At 35.3% G+C, this 13,596-nt stretch overlaps 1 protein-coding gene and 1 pseudogene across 6 annotated transcripts in view; one reads left to right on the top strand and one right to left on the bottom strand.

Annotated features, from left to right (window-relative positions):
* The window catches only part of Tlcd4 (TLC domain containing 4), a 106,127-nt gene that overhangs the window by 31,930 nt on the left and 60,601 nt on the right, over window positions 1-13,596 (bottom strand). For 5 of the 6 annotated variants that reach the window (XM_013070871.3, XM_004841221.4, XM_021255338.2 and 2 more), the window contains exons 2-5: window positions 12,381-12,546; window positions 4,207-4,296; window positions 3,245-3,303; window positions 297-391 (exon numbers count right to left, since the gene is read on the bottom strand). In XM_013070871.3, the coding sequence (XP_012926325.1) occupies window positions 297-391; window positions 3,245-3,303; window positions 4,207-4,296; window positions 12,381-12,535 (399 nt within the window). In that variant the 5' untranslated portion in view covers window positions 12,536-12,546. Of the gene's footprint in view, window positions 1-296; window positions 392-3,244; window positions 3,304-4,206; window positions 4,297-12,380; window positions 12,547-12,788; window positions 13,046-13,596 lie in introns of those variants that run through there. The other variant, XM_087213165.1, reaches the window with a different exon arrangement.
* LOC106009113 (eukaryotic translation initiation factor 2 subunit 2 pseudogene) lies at window positions 8,234-9,250 on the top strand (annotated as a pseudogene).

Here is a 13,596-nt window from a genome sequence, read left to right as displayed (position 1 = left end):
AATATGCTTTAGTGTCTGAGATTTGTTTCAAAAATTCTCTACTAACTTCACTCTTCAGCCAGGCATAGTAGGCCTACTTAATTCACAACCTCTTGGAAGGCTGAGGCTAGGACTGCTTGAGCCCTTGAACTCAGGACCAGTCTAGGCAAGACAGATACCACCTCTTAAAAAAATCAATCTTGGAATTCTGATGAAGTCTCTAGGAGGATTGCCCTATTGCTTTAACCTACTTAAATGTAATTTTGCATACATAACAATCTTGTCTGATGGCCACTACTGTAAATTCTAGCACTCACCAGTACAAAGCAGTATGCATACAGCGCTGCACAATGATGAATTATGAAAAATTTGTCACCAATCACTTTCCAATAGAAAATGAGAATCAACAAATCTGTAAGAAGGACAAATAAATAAGATATTACACAGGAGGAAAGTTACGTTGCTTTTCAAGTGTATTTAATTCTTCACCATCCACTCTGGCCCATAACACTTCGTTCAGCTCTCAGCTAGTCCAATTACATACTTTCTCATAAAGTATCTGCTCTGGTATATCTGAATTACTCACTCTACTGTGGTTCCTTCAGGACAAGGACCAAACCATCTCTATACCCTCAGAATCTAGCACAGGCCCCAGGATTCACTATGTAACATAACATCTGATGAAAGTATAAATGAGTGACTTGTTTCCAGGATTATATAAAATGAATACATTTTTCAAATAAGAATTGAAAATAAGCTTCAATTACTGATTTTTGTCACTACAATAATGGAAATGAGTAAGATGGTGGTAGAATACAAAATGACTAACTCATAACAAGTTCAACACAAATTTTTTAAATTAACAAAGAGTGCAATAACTTATTTCAAGATAATAAAGTCACTAAGAACTATGACTATTAAAAAGACATACAAAGAAAGAGATAAAAGCATCAATTTCTCTTTTAAAAGTTCTAAGTCTAAATATCATAATCCAGAAAAATAGTTTAACAAAACAGAAACTGCTAAAATGTACTGGGCTGGGGTTTCAGCTCAGTTGTTCTGCTGCCTGCCTTGCAAGCGCAAAGTCCCAAGTTCAATCCCTGGTACCAAAAAAAACCCTGAATGATAAAATGTTAACACAACTATTTTCTTTACAAAATGGTTAAACATGAAATATAAACAGGAAAGCTAACATGAATGAAGACCAGGGCAGGACCCAGAAGTTTTATGGGTGCAGAGCTGTACAATGTGGGGACCTTCTTTTATAAAAACAGGAATTACTAATAGAAAACTAGATACAAATATTTTAAAAGAGGAATCAAATCATACATTTTAAAGAGAACCCAAATACTATCAAAATTTGTGGGAAATCAAGAATATTTTTAGTAGTTAACTTCCTGATACCCCTCTCCAAATTATTTTCCTTACATATTTTAACTGTATACTCCAGTCACCAATTTATGACAGTGATTTTGTAATAGGTTCTAGAAAGCATAAAATAAATTCACTTTGTGTTCAATTTAGTTTAGAAAAGTTTGTTCACTTCATTACTCTTCGCTGATTTGTTTGCATTATTACCTTATTTGGGAAATCTTTAATAAAGTGCCTTTCATCGAAGATCTCCTAATAACAGGAGGTAGGGAGACAGCTCTTTCTCAAAGGGGAAGGGAATCAAGAGACTTCCGGAGGGAAGGAAGAGGAGGGATACTGGATGAATAAAAGGGACTTCAATGTGTTACGCACATGTACCAACCATACACAAGGAATGCAAACATTATGTACTGCAAACACGTACCAGGCTCAGTGGACAGGTGGACGGGAGAAGGAGGGAAGGGAAAGAGGATAAAAGGAATTGAAATAGGCTATGTACATGTACCAACTTTCCACAAGGAATGCAAACATTATGTACTACACACATGTACTAATAAACTAAAATAAAATTTAAAAAAAGAAATCCAGTATGCCAAAGAAGTATCAAAAAGAAACACGAAAATATTATCAGTGTTACTTATAGATAGTAGAATGATGTATAATTTTTATTTTGTTCTTTATACTTTGTTCTACTTCCCAAATATTCCACCATAAACAACATCTTTTATATTTAGAAAATGTTATTTTAAGACAGAAAGAAATGATTAAAGCAGAAAGAAGTCAACAGATGCTCAGATTTGTTTAAGTTGTTCAGAGATAAGAGAATAATCTGATTTTGAATTTGTTCACATTGTTTTTCGTTATGCTACAGACCATTCTCAGAATTTATTTCTATCAAATCTGTGAAAATGGGCTTGATCTCAAGTAGAAGTTCCTAAACCTTTTTTGGGGGAATGGTATACCTACTGATTTGACAATACAAATAAAGCTGTGGCTGAAACAAAAAAACAGAAAAAGATTTCCTGAGGATAATTATTCTGTAAATTGACAACATTCATTAATCAGCGCATGTGGCATAGTATAAATTCTGTGCTAGCCTTGTCAATGATACCATTTTCTGTCAAATGAACAAATCTTTTTCCAATGTGTTCATGATTCACTTTTTTAATTGGACTATCAAATAATTCAATCACCAATTTATTATTTCTCTTCAAAACTTATCTCTTCCTCTTAATGAATTACTTCCTTTGATATAATCTATTTTTATTATGAGTCACTTTTTGTGTTACAAAATTTTGTTGAATTCATCACTTTTCTTTATTACTTTTGTTTCATATTACAATATTTTTGTCTTTTCTTTCAGTTACCTTATAAGTTTACCATTTACTAAATGGTTCCTATACAAATGTCCAAATCACTGTAAGAAAGGCTACTCCAACCCCATGCAACATGAGACAGTGTAAGAGAGAAGTGACCTCAATTATAGCTAAAAGAGTTTACTTTTGTAAATTTTACCTAAACAGTACAAAACTATAACCGATGGAACACATTTCAAGGCCCCTAGACAGTAAGGAATCCCAAGGCTTAAACTTCGTAAGCCTCACAGTAATCATACTTTAGAAATTCTTAAGAAGAGAAACCATATCTTTAAAAAAAAATCCAAAAAACAAAACAAAAAGTTCCAGGGCTACATAGCTTGAGGTCCCACTGTAAAACTCAGATCTTCAGTGGGTACCAGAAAGCCAAGAAAAAAAGTTTCACATTCTACTACCTTGTCCTCTATCTTGATTCTAAAAGCTATTCTCAAATAAACTAAAAGCACAGAGTAATGTATTTTTCAATAATTCCATGAGTAGTTTAAATAAAAAGAGACAATAAACAACACATCACATACCGGAAATGAGGTAGCCTGAAGCAGTAGCAATATTTAATTTCACAAATGATGAATCGCCCCTGTAAATATTAAGAAAAAAAGTTTTTTAAAAGCATATGGCTTTCAGATGACAGCTACATTTTTTTCTATTGAAGTTTAAATATAATGACCATCATTCTTAACTATCATTTTTGTTGCCACTCCAGTCTTGTAAGACTTTAATTAATACTTGATTTAATGGAAGCTTTGTGAAGCCTCGCCTGCAAGAGTTCATGACTTGGGAGAAGAAATCATGAGATAAAATCACTGACAGCTATATTGCCAATGCACTACGAGCAGCCTACATGGACAAGAAATGTTCATTTAAGGACAGCTCCATTGCTAGACATTAGAGATTGAGGCCAATGGTTCAGATTTCTATACATAAATGTAGATTTTATACATGAATAAATGTAGATTACATGAAAAAATAAGACATCCCCTAAAAATAAGCTGTATTGCATCTTCTGGAGCAAAAATTAAAAACAAGATCTAGTCTGACTTTCGAGGAAATATAGTAAATTCCTCTCATGTGTCCATCTATGTTTCTCAGGTTATCTCTTTGCTATCAGGACAATGGGTCAAAAATCAATTTGAAGGCAAAGTCTTAAGTAGACATTAACCCAGACAACTATTCTATCTCAATAAATAATGACTCAGTTTTGCTCATGACAATGGTTACAATAACTTGGCTTTATTCACTAACACTATACAAATACTTGTCTTATCATAGTCTATTTGTTTTGGACAACACTTACAATAATAAGGCAGAATGGCCCTTATTATTTGTACTCAAATCTAAAATCATTTTAATGTAATTTGCTGAAGTAACTCTGACTACAAGCATTTTAATAAAGCATAGACCATCAACATATTTTAAAGTAAAATAAGTGATGTTTGTATTAACAATTTCAAAATAAGTGACTAGCTTAGAAACAGCTTACCAAAGTGGATCAGCTCTAGTAGCCTCATCAAAGAAGAAAATATATAGGCCCAAAATCCCAACCACCAAAGAATGGCATGTAGACACTACCCTGAAATTAAACAAAGTACATATTAAAATTTTAGACTCCTTGCAAAAAACTCTAACTCATTCTGATAAGACATTTAACATTCTGAAAAAGTTACACAGCACAAAGCATTAATATATAGAGGAGGAGAATATCTGATAGTACAATAAAAAATTGCCATTTAGAAATCTGAGGGTCACAACTTTACTTTGGAATGAGTAAGAGGAAGAATGCCGAGGTCTATAATTTCATGCTAGAAAAGTAATGAATCATTTCTTGGTGAAAAGTTATAAAGCAAAGCATACATGATGATGCAGTTAAGAGTCTTGTGCAGAGTGACGGCAACTGGCAAGGCTATTACCCTGTACCCTGCTCTCAGTTCCATCCCCAACAGCACTGCTGTAGGGCATCTTCTGTTCCACTCAGCTGCCAAGACTTCCCCTGTACCAACCCTTGTTCTTTGTTGCTGTTTGCTGCAGCAACCCAGTGGTCTCATTAGTGCTAGTCAAGCTCTCTTCCACTGAGCTACATCTCCAGTTCACCTACTCCATATTCTTAAAACAATTTGAAAGGATCATGACATGGAGATTTATTATCTTGAGAAATTTCAGTTTTAAAAAGTACATTCACATGCATTATTATACTTGATTTGTGTAAGCACTTCAAAATAGAAAAACTGAGGACCATAAATTTACGTGGTTTTGCTACTTTATTCAATGATTTGATATGAGGCCTTGCTATGTTGCACAGGCTGGTCTTGAACTCATGGACTCACCCCAAGTAGCTGGGACTACAGACATCAGCCATTGAAACACTTAGGTGAAAGCAAAATGTTCACAAGATTTAGGTTTTTTCTTTTATAGAAGGAAGAAGGGTTAGAAGAAAAATATCAGTTTCTAAACTTAATGACTGAATTCAATCTTTAGGATATGCTACTTGAAGAACTATGCAGGATGCTGCACAACTGTCCACATAATGGAAGGGTTTTTTTAAAACCAATTTCAGATTTCTCACATCTTTATTTAGAAGTTAATAAGCAAAGAAGTTTCTTTTCATCAGAATAAAGGATGAAAAAATTAACTAGAAATTACTGATGTGGAATGAATTTCTATATGACCCCCAAATCTTTAAAAATAAGAAATATATGGACCAATATTGAGTTTGATATTAAAAATGTCATTGCAACTAGACAATTCAATACATTTGATCTAACAGATGATGTGCTCCTAAGTGCATGCCAAACCCAATTATATTTTATTTGTTTGTTTGTTTTTGGTATAGGGGATCGAACTCAGGTCCTTGTGCTTTGCGCAGCAGGCAGTGAAATCCCTGAGCTAAATCCCTGGCCCCCAATTATATTTTAAATTCACAGAGATTCTCACTAATTTAGTCACTGAAAAAGAATTCTTTGTAATATCAAAGGATGGCTTTGAAATGTGAATAATTAACCCAATTTATCTGATTTACACCCCTGGAATTTTCATGCTAGGCACACCTGTGTTCCATTTGTGCACTGCAGTATAAAAATGTAAATCCCTTAATAGCAAGTAAAACACTCCATCTAAATAATCATACAGACAGGTCTCTGCTGCTATTCAGAAATTCTATGGAAGGAAAAAAATAGTCACCCTAACCAACCTGTTTTAGTAACTATAAGTCAACAGGTTTCCTTTTGGAAAAACTAACTTTTTATTTATTTCTGACACTCAGGTTTCAAATGTCCTTCTCTAATGAGATGTTACATGCCAAATGGGAAGCATTATAAGTCCTCAGATGATGGAAATTCACACAGAATTCATGAGAGAAAAGTTACATGTTACTTGGCCTGGTCAAATAGATCCCACTATACTGAATAGGAAAATATTCTATATTAAAAGTCCACACTTTCAGAAACTTGTTAATAAAAATTTCATATTTTATTCTTTAAAATCAGATTCCAGGCAAAGGAAAATATAGAATCCTTCATATCTAAAAAGAAACCCTAAAAACGAAATATTTCCTTTTTAAAAGATTAAAAGGAAATGTTCGTTCTTAGAAAGACAGTATTTTTAAAGAATGACATGCTAGAATAGCAAATGTTACTGATTTAATTAACCACAAGTAGTATGACTATTTCTATTATGAATCATAAAGCTCTCATAGAACTCTCAAGAAGTTGAATTTTGGAGAAACATTTGAAAATTAGTAATATTTCAAAAAGATAGGACATTGTATGTCATTAAGCAACTAAGTAAACATAACTAACTCAGAATTTTTTAAACTGTAATATGTAAAATATATCTCTAAGTAAATGTAAAGATAAAGCAATAATTAAGCACCATGTCTACTATCTCTCAAGAATGCATTTTCTAGTATTTTTTCCTGTCCTTTTCCTACCAAATGGTTTAGAGCATCCATTGTTCAGAGACCTTCCTTATTACCAGAAAGAATGACGTATGTTGTATGGATCTGTATATTTCAAGACCAAAGGCTGAATTTCGCGCTTTACAAAGAAAATTTGTATTTTTCATTCTTTGCACTTTTCTACCTCATAGCTTAAATCCCAAATAAACAAGCAGGAGTAAGTTTGAGATTGAAAGAAACACCATTTGAACACCTAAATGAATCTTGTATAATTCCACATTCCTTTTTCAAATAGGAACTCAGTTTCCCAAATGGTGATTTCCTGCATCACAGAATGGCAGTGAAATACTGTACAATGTGAAAATATTTTTCAATTTCATCATTTCATCTTTGCTTCTCTTTGTACTCTCCCTACTTCCTTGGCTTGCAACTACCCAAGACTCAAACTCCTTTACCAGCCCTAACCAAAGTGAAAAGGAAATATAGTTCAAAATTTAAAGAATGTATGACTTCTTCATTCTAGTCCTTCTCATTTCATTCTATCTATCTTCAAATGTTCAGAAAGGTTTTTTTAAATAATGGTATCTGTAGCACACCACATCTGAATAGTATCTTTGTGGCAGTCTTAAGACAAAGAATCACACCTCTTACTTTCTTAAAAATATATAAACAAGTCCCTGCTCCCCACTGGGCAAGAGGAGCTCAGGGATAGAGTGACCTGGTGGCCATGTGCTTGGGTACAGGCCTGGGCAGGCAGGAGGCCAACAGGAGTGCCTATTGGGACCCCTCAGCTCCCACATGGGGGGGGGGGGTGCAGTGCAGAGACTGTCTCTGAGGCCCCACCCAGCCGGCAGGTTAGCATCTACCACGAACTGGTCACCAAAACAGCTGCATGTGAACTATGCGCACACCAGTTGTTAAAGGGCAAAAGAGCAGAGAACAGAGGAGTTCAAAGATTCTGGATTTTCCAACTAAAGCTACTGTTCATCTCACTCACCACCATAGCTGGCTTTTCCCAAAAAACAGAACACAAAACTGCCATTAAGGGCCAGAGATTTAGCTCAGTGGTTCCGCCACCAGCCTCACAAGTGAAAGGTCCCTAGTTTGATCCCCGGTACCAAAACAAACAAACAAATAAACTACCATTAATATCAAGCTTTAAGGAAGCACAAGAGCCACAGATGGGTGTGACCACGGTTCCAGCTTGGACAAGGTGGCTGTTTGTTGAGGTGACTGAAGTGTTGAAAGTGCCCACATTTAATAGTCTCACCAGACATTCCAGTGGAAATCAAGGTGGAAAGGATGTTAAAATGTCAAAAATCAGCAAATGCCCATAGTGCAGTGCTTGGAAGAGTATTGGCAGGAGCCACGCTGACGCTGGGGCCTGGGGCTGACCCGTCTCACTGGAGCCATGTCAGGGAACATGGTGTGATGGCAACATCGCCAGGTGTGATGGCACATGCCTGTAACCCAGCACTGAGGAGACTGAGGCAGGAGGACTGCCTCAAATTTGAGGCCAGCCTGGGCTACATTCTGAGTTCAAGACCAGCCTGAACTAAATAGCAAGACCTTGTTCCAAACAAAACAAAACAAAAACCAAAATAACTAACTCTACTGACTTGATCCTACTATGAGCAAGAAGAAAAAGAACAACCCCTTTATGTTAGATGAGGAAGATGATTCCCAGATAGAAGAAACCTAGCCCTCAGAAACAAAAGAAGTGAAGCCAAAACCAACTGAGGACAAAGATGTGGAAGCAATGAAAGAGGACAGTAGGAAAAAAGATGCTTCTGATGATCTAGATGACTTGAACTTCTTTAATCAAAAGAAAAAGAAAAAAACAAAAAAGATATTTGATACTGACGAAGCTGAAGAGGGTATAAAGGAACTTAAGATGGAAAGTGACATCCAAGAGCCAGGTGAACCGGCGCATGACCTGATATTATGCTTGGCAATAAAAAGAAGAAAAAAAAGAATGTCAACTTTCCAGATGAGGATGAAACACTAGAAAAAGAAGAAGCTTTAGAAGATGAAGACAGCAAAAAAGATGATATCTCATTCAGTAACCAGACAGGCCCTGCGTGGGCAGGCTCAAGGAGAGACTACACATATGAAGAGCTACTGAATCGCATGTTCAACATCATGAGGGAAAAGAATCCAGATATGGTTGCTGAGAAAAGAAAATTTGTCATGAAACTTCCACAGGAGGAACGAAGTAAACCTGGTCCAAGTAAGAACCAAGAAAACTTCTTTTGTCAACTTTACAGATATCTGTAAACTATTACATTGCCAGCCCAAATATCTCCTCTTATTTTTATTGGCAGAACTGGGTACAAGTGGTTCTATAGATGGTAGTAACCAATTTGTAATCAAAGGAAGACTCCAACAGAAACAGATAGAAAATGTCTTAAGAAGATATATCAAGGAATATGCCCCTTGGCACACATGCCAATCACCAGACAATTCTGCAGAAGGACACCTGCTCTATTTCTTACGGTGTGAAACTTGTCATTCTCCATGCTCTGTTGCCAGTATCAAAACTGGCTTCTAGGCTGTCACAGGCAAGCGACCACAGCTGTGTGCTAAAGCTAACTAATTTGCTAATCACCACTGATTTTGCAAAGCGTGTTCTGAGGAATTGGACAGATAGGTTAACCATCAGAGTGGATGTATCATTGTATTAAAAACCAGGTAGAAAAACTGCCAGATTCTTTGGCAAGTAGTTAGTTGATCTAAAATCCTTGTCGATGAAGCTGCTGACCTAGTTATTGCCTACTTTAACAACTGTCAGAGAAACATGATACGGTAAAGAGGTGCTTTTTAAAAATCGTTCATAGACTTCTGTAAAACATAAGATAAATTAAAGTTACTATAGCAGTGAAAAAAAATCAGCATATACCCAATATGTTGACTATAAAGGGGCTCCTAAGTACAGCAGGCAGTACATGTTGTCACATTTATTCCAGTAGCTTATAAATTTTCTCTCTTCTTCAACAGACACTGAAATCCTGGATGGAAGAACTTCCTAAGATTTCATAAAATGATATCTTATTCACCTGTGTATGCTTGGTTTCTCATAGATATTCACACATATAATAGATACTCACTGTATGAAAGAATGAATCCTATAAAAGAAAGCATTGTTTTGGCTAGTCTATAAACTTTCAGAACTACTTTATGGTCTGCCAGCCCCAGCCTGCAGTGATACTTTCTTCTGACTCCGAAGTCTCCAAAACTGAGCTCCTCAACAATGACTCCACCCACCCTCTGGGTGTTCTGGCAGGGAGGAAGCAAGCACCTTAAGACCTTTTTTTTCTGCCTCCATTTATCTCTCTCTTCCAGTACCATTTGTCTTTAGAGACTTTTAACATGCATTTGCTCCTGGGGTGCTTAATAGCTCTTAATAAACTTTGTCTTATCTGCCATATGTAGTAGAATATATTTTGAAATCAGACATATGTGGGTTCCTATACAAATGCCTCAGTTACTAGCTTTGTGGCCCTAAATACTTATTTTGACCTCTTTGGGTCTTGAGCTACACATTTGTCCAGTGAAGATACTACAAGTTTTAATGAAATAACAAATGCAAAGACACTTGTCATAATGCTTGGCATGCGTCAGATGTCCAGTGAATGTCAGATCCATTCTGCTTTGATGGCTTACAGTAATAAAGGTATGAGAGAAATTTGCATGGCAGAGTTGAAAATTAAACTAAAAGGAAAGAAAATGAAGCAGATCTAACATGAATCAAGTCAATTATTAACTTTTTACAGACTATATAAAACATACCAATAACTAAGAATGTCACAAGTGGGTTTAAGGGTGAAAGGATCCCATATATTCTCTGTAACAACAACAGATTTAGATTTTTTCCTAACTAGAACCTGCACAGGCATGACATTTAATTGAAAGAGATTTCTTCGCTAGTGTGGACTGTTCTTTAGTTCCATCCTGGGATGCATCTGGGGGAAATCTGGGGTGCATTATGGGTTGTTAGTTTGTTATTGCCTGTTATGACTTGTGTCTAGATGTCCCCCCAAATGCCTCATGAGGTCATAGGTGGGGCTTTTTCAGAGATGCATAGATCTAGAGTACGATTCATGGTGCATGTAGCATGACCAAGGGCACTAGGATTAAGGTGTGAGTGCTACCTGCTCTAAGTAGCCTGGATTAAGATATAAGGGATAGAAAAAGCTGTGGTCCCCCTTTGTTGCTTTGCTACCTTCTCCCCACCATGAACTGTTTCTCCTCTAAGATGCCCCTCTGCCATGCCACTCTGCCTTGGAGCCAGCCAATTATGGACTGAAACCTCTACAAACTGTGAGCTAAATAAACCTTTCCTGCTTTAACATTGGGTGTTGGGCATTTTGTCTCAGCAACAAGAAAAATAAATAAGACATCACCTGAGAGGTTACTTATATGGAAACAACAGGGAGACTAAATCCAGGATGAGAGAGTCAGGAAGCTCCAAAATGCACAAATGACCACACACTCTGTGTGTGTGGGGGGGGGGGTAACTCTTCTCTGTTCCCCTGGCACCTTTATATATATTTTTTGTCTAATCAATAAAATTTGCTATATGATATATTAAAAATTTCAGAGGTTAGTTATAGAAAAGGAAAAAAAATAGGTGAACAAATAATTCTTGCTTTGGGGGTGAAAAAAATTACAGTATGTGTGAACCAGACACATCAGTGTGAAATACAAAAGAAAACAACTAGATTTTTATTCTCAGTCTGAGTTATAAAAGTGAATACCTTCCTGGCCTTGAATTCACTACATACCCCAGGCTGACAGCAATCCTCCTGCCTCAGCCTCCCAAATACTGGGATTATAGGAATATATCAGCACACCCAGTTTAAATATTAAAAGGAAATTTCAATGACAAACAATCACATCAATTTTGGCAACCTGCTGAATCTATTTTATAGTTAGCATTAAACCCAACTAAATAACTATAAAAAAAATCTGTCCATATGAGTGTTGTGATGTTTGGACACACAAAATGCTCTAAAGCATGACAACCAGTCAGAGTCATTTTGTACTGGAAGACTTGTGAAATTAATGAGTTATACAAGCACACACACATCTGCAAACAACTTATGAAAACTCTGGAAGATGTCCTCATCCATAGACTAATTCTTTTTTTTTTTTGGTACCGGGGATCAAACTTGGGTCCTTGCAGTTGTGCAGCAGGCTGCAATATCTCTGAGCTAAATCCCCGGCCCCAAAGACTAATTCTTTTTCCACTATTTGTTTAAAAAATCCAAAAGGCAGTTTTTACTTTAGAATTAAAATAAAAATAAATTTTAGAAGGCTCTAATTACAGTGCAAAGTTCATTAAAAGATATAGATGTACTGATTGTGTATTATGTTCTCTGGTGTGTAGAGTTCAACAGCTATTAGCTGTATATAAGCTATTCATAATTCCAACAAATGTTTACTTCTGTTATTGTTGCCAAAGAATATGTGTTTCTTATAAATATGTCAAAGAAAAATTCAACACAATACACTTGCATAATCAGCTGGCCAAATCTCCCCATTCTTCCCCAAAATGTTAAATAAATTTTTCCTAACATCTTTCAATATAATAGTTCTTAAACTTTTCTTCTATGAGATCTGTCTGTATGTCTTTCTTTTTATTCCTAAGGTCAAAAGCAAAATTTGACTGAATTTTGTTAGATTCTAATGAAAGATTTTTTTGAAATATTTTAAATAATTTTATTTCATAATGCTTAAGTTAAATATATTTTTATATGCTTTACCTTGAGTTCCATTCAATCTTCTTTTCCAAGCTGAGACTATTAAAACCTGAAGAAACTTTTGCAGAAAACCAATAACTTACAAAGTGGAAAAGAAACTGAAACGTGAGAAAGCTAGTACAAAGAGTGCTGATAACCAGTTTGGTGTCGGTATCCATATTTCATCAACCTGTAGAGAGAAATGACAACTATAAATACTTCAAAGTATATAAATTACTATCTTACAATACCATAAATTACTATCAATTATATCTATAAATTACTATTATAAATTACTATCTTACAATAACTATCTTACTATAAATTACTACCTTACAATAACTTACTATAAATTACTATCTTACAATAAGCCTACATTGTTTTCATTTTTAAAAGTATATACTTCTGTTTTTTAGAAATAAAGTCACCTACTGAAGCCAATTCACTAGAGAAAAACCAAGTCATCGACTGCATGAGCAATAACCCCCCACTTCATTCCCTTCCAACCAGGATATCACAATTACAATCAGTCTCCCACAGGGCCTCTTCTGACAAAATTCATGTCTGCCATGACTTCTTTTCTCATTTTTTTAGTTTGTTGTTAATAATTATTGTTAATTATTTTTAGTTTGTTGTTAATTAATATTGCAATTCTTCTCTGTGAGACTCCATTAACTTTATTGTTCATTTTTTTTAGTTCAACATGTGCTTATTTGGTATTAAAAAATTTTAATTTATGGCCTTTTAGCCTAGATTTAATATTAACCAAATAATGCATAAAAGTAAGCTTTGTACATAAGTTAAACATCATTATAATTTGCTATGTGAGATATAAAGTGAAAATATTTTTCTAAGATTAAAGTAAACAAAGATCTGGAGGCCAAATGGTCAGATAACTGAAGAAAATGGAACCACTCAGCAGATGAGAGTGGAGTTCAGTCTTAAATGTAAGAATGGTTTGCCTGGAAGGCTTTGGATGATCCCTGTTGGCCCTGGAGCAATAGATGGGCATGGGCTACTCATTTACTTCTGTTAAAATTCAACACATACCATGACCATTTCAGTAATTTTTTTAAGTTGTCATAAAACACGAGGTGTGATCAAAATTATAGTGAATGTTTAATTTTTTTAATGTATTACAAAGACACTTTGTTCTTAGTTCCCCTCAAAATACTCCCCTTCATTCTGAAGGTACTTATCCTATGGTTCTTGCTATTTTTTAAAGCAGTTCTGGAAGTTC

Source organism: Heterocephalus glaber, unplaced genomic scaffold (genome assembly GCF_053883595.1).
Source record: "Heterocephalus glaber isolate CG9 unplaced genomic scaffold, H.glaber_assembly_v1.0 deba00001442, whole genome shotgun sequence".
Classification (NCBI taxonomy): Eukaryota; Metazoa; Chordata; class Mammalia; order Rodentia; family Bathyergidae; genus Heterocephalus; species Heterocephalus glaber.
Note: the sequence above shows the minus strand (reverse complement) of the source record. Positions and strands in the feature narration are given on the sequence as shown.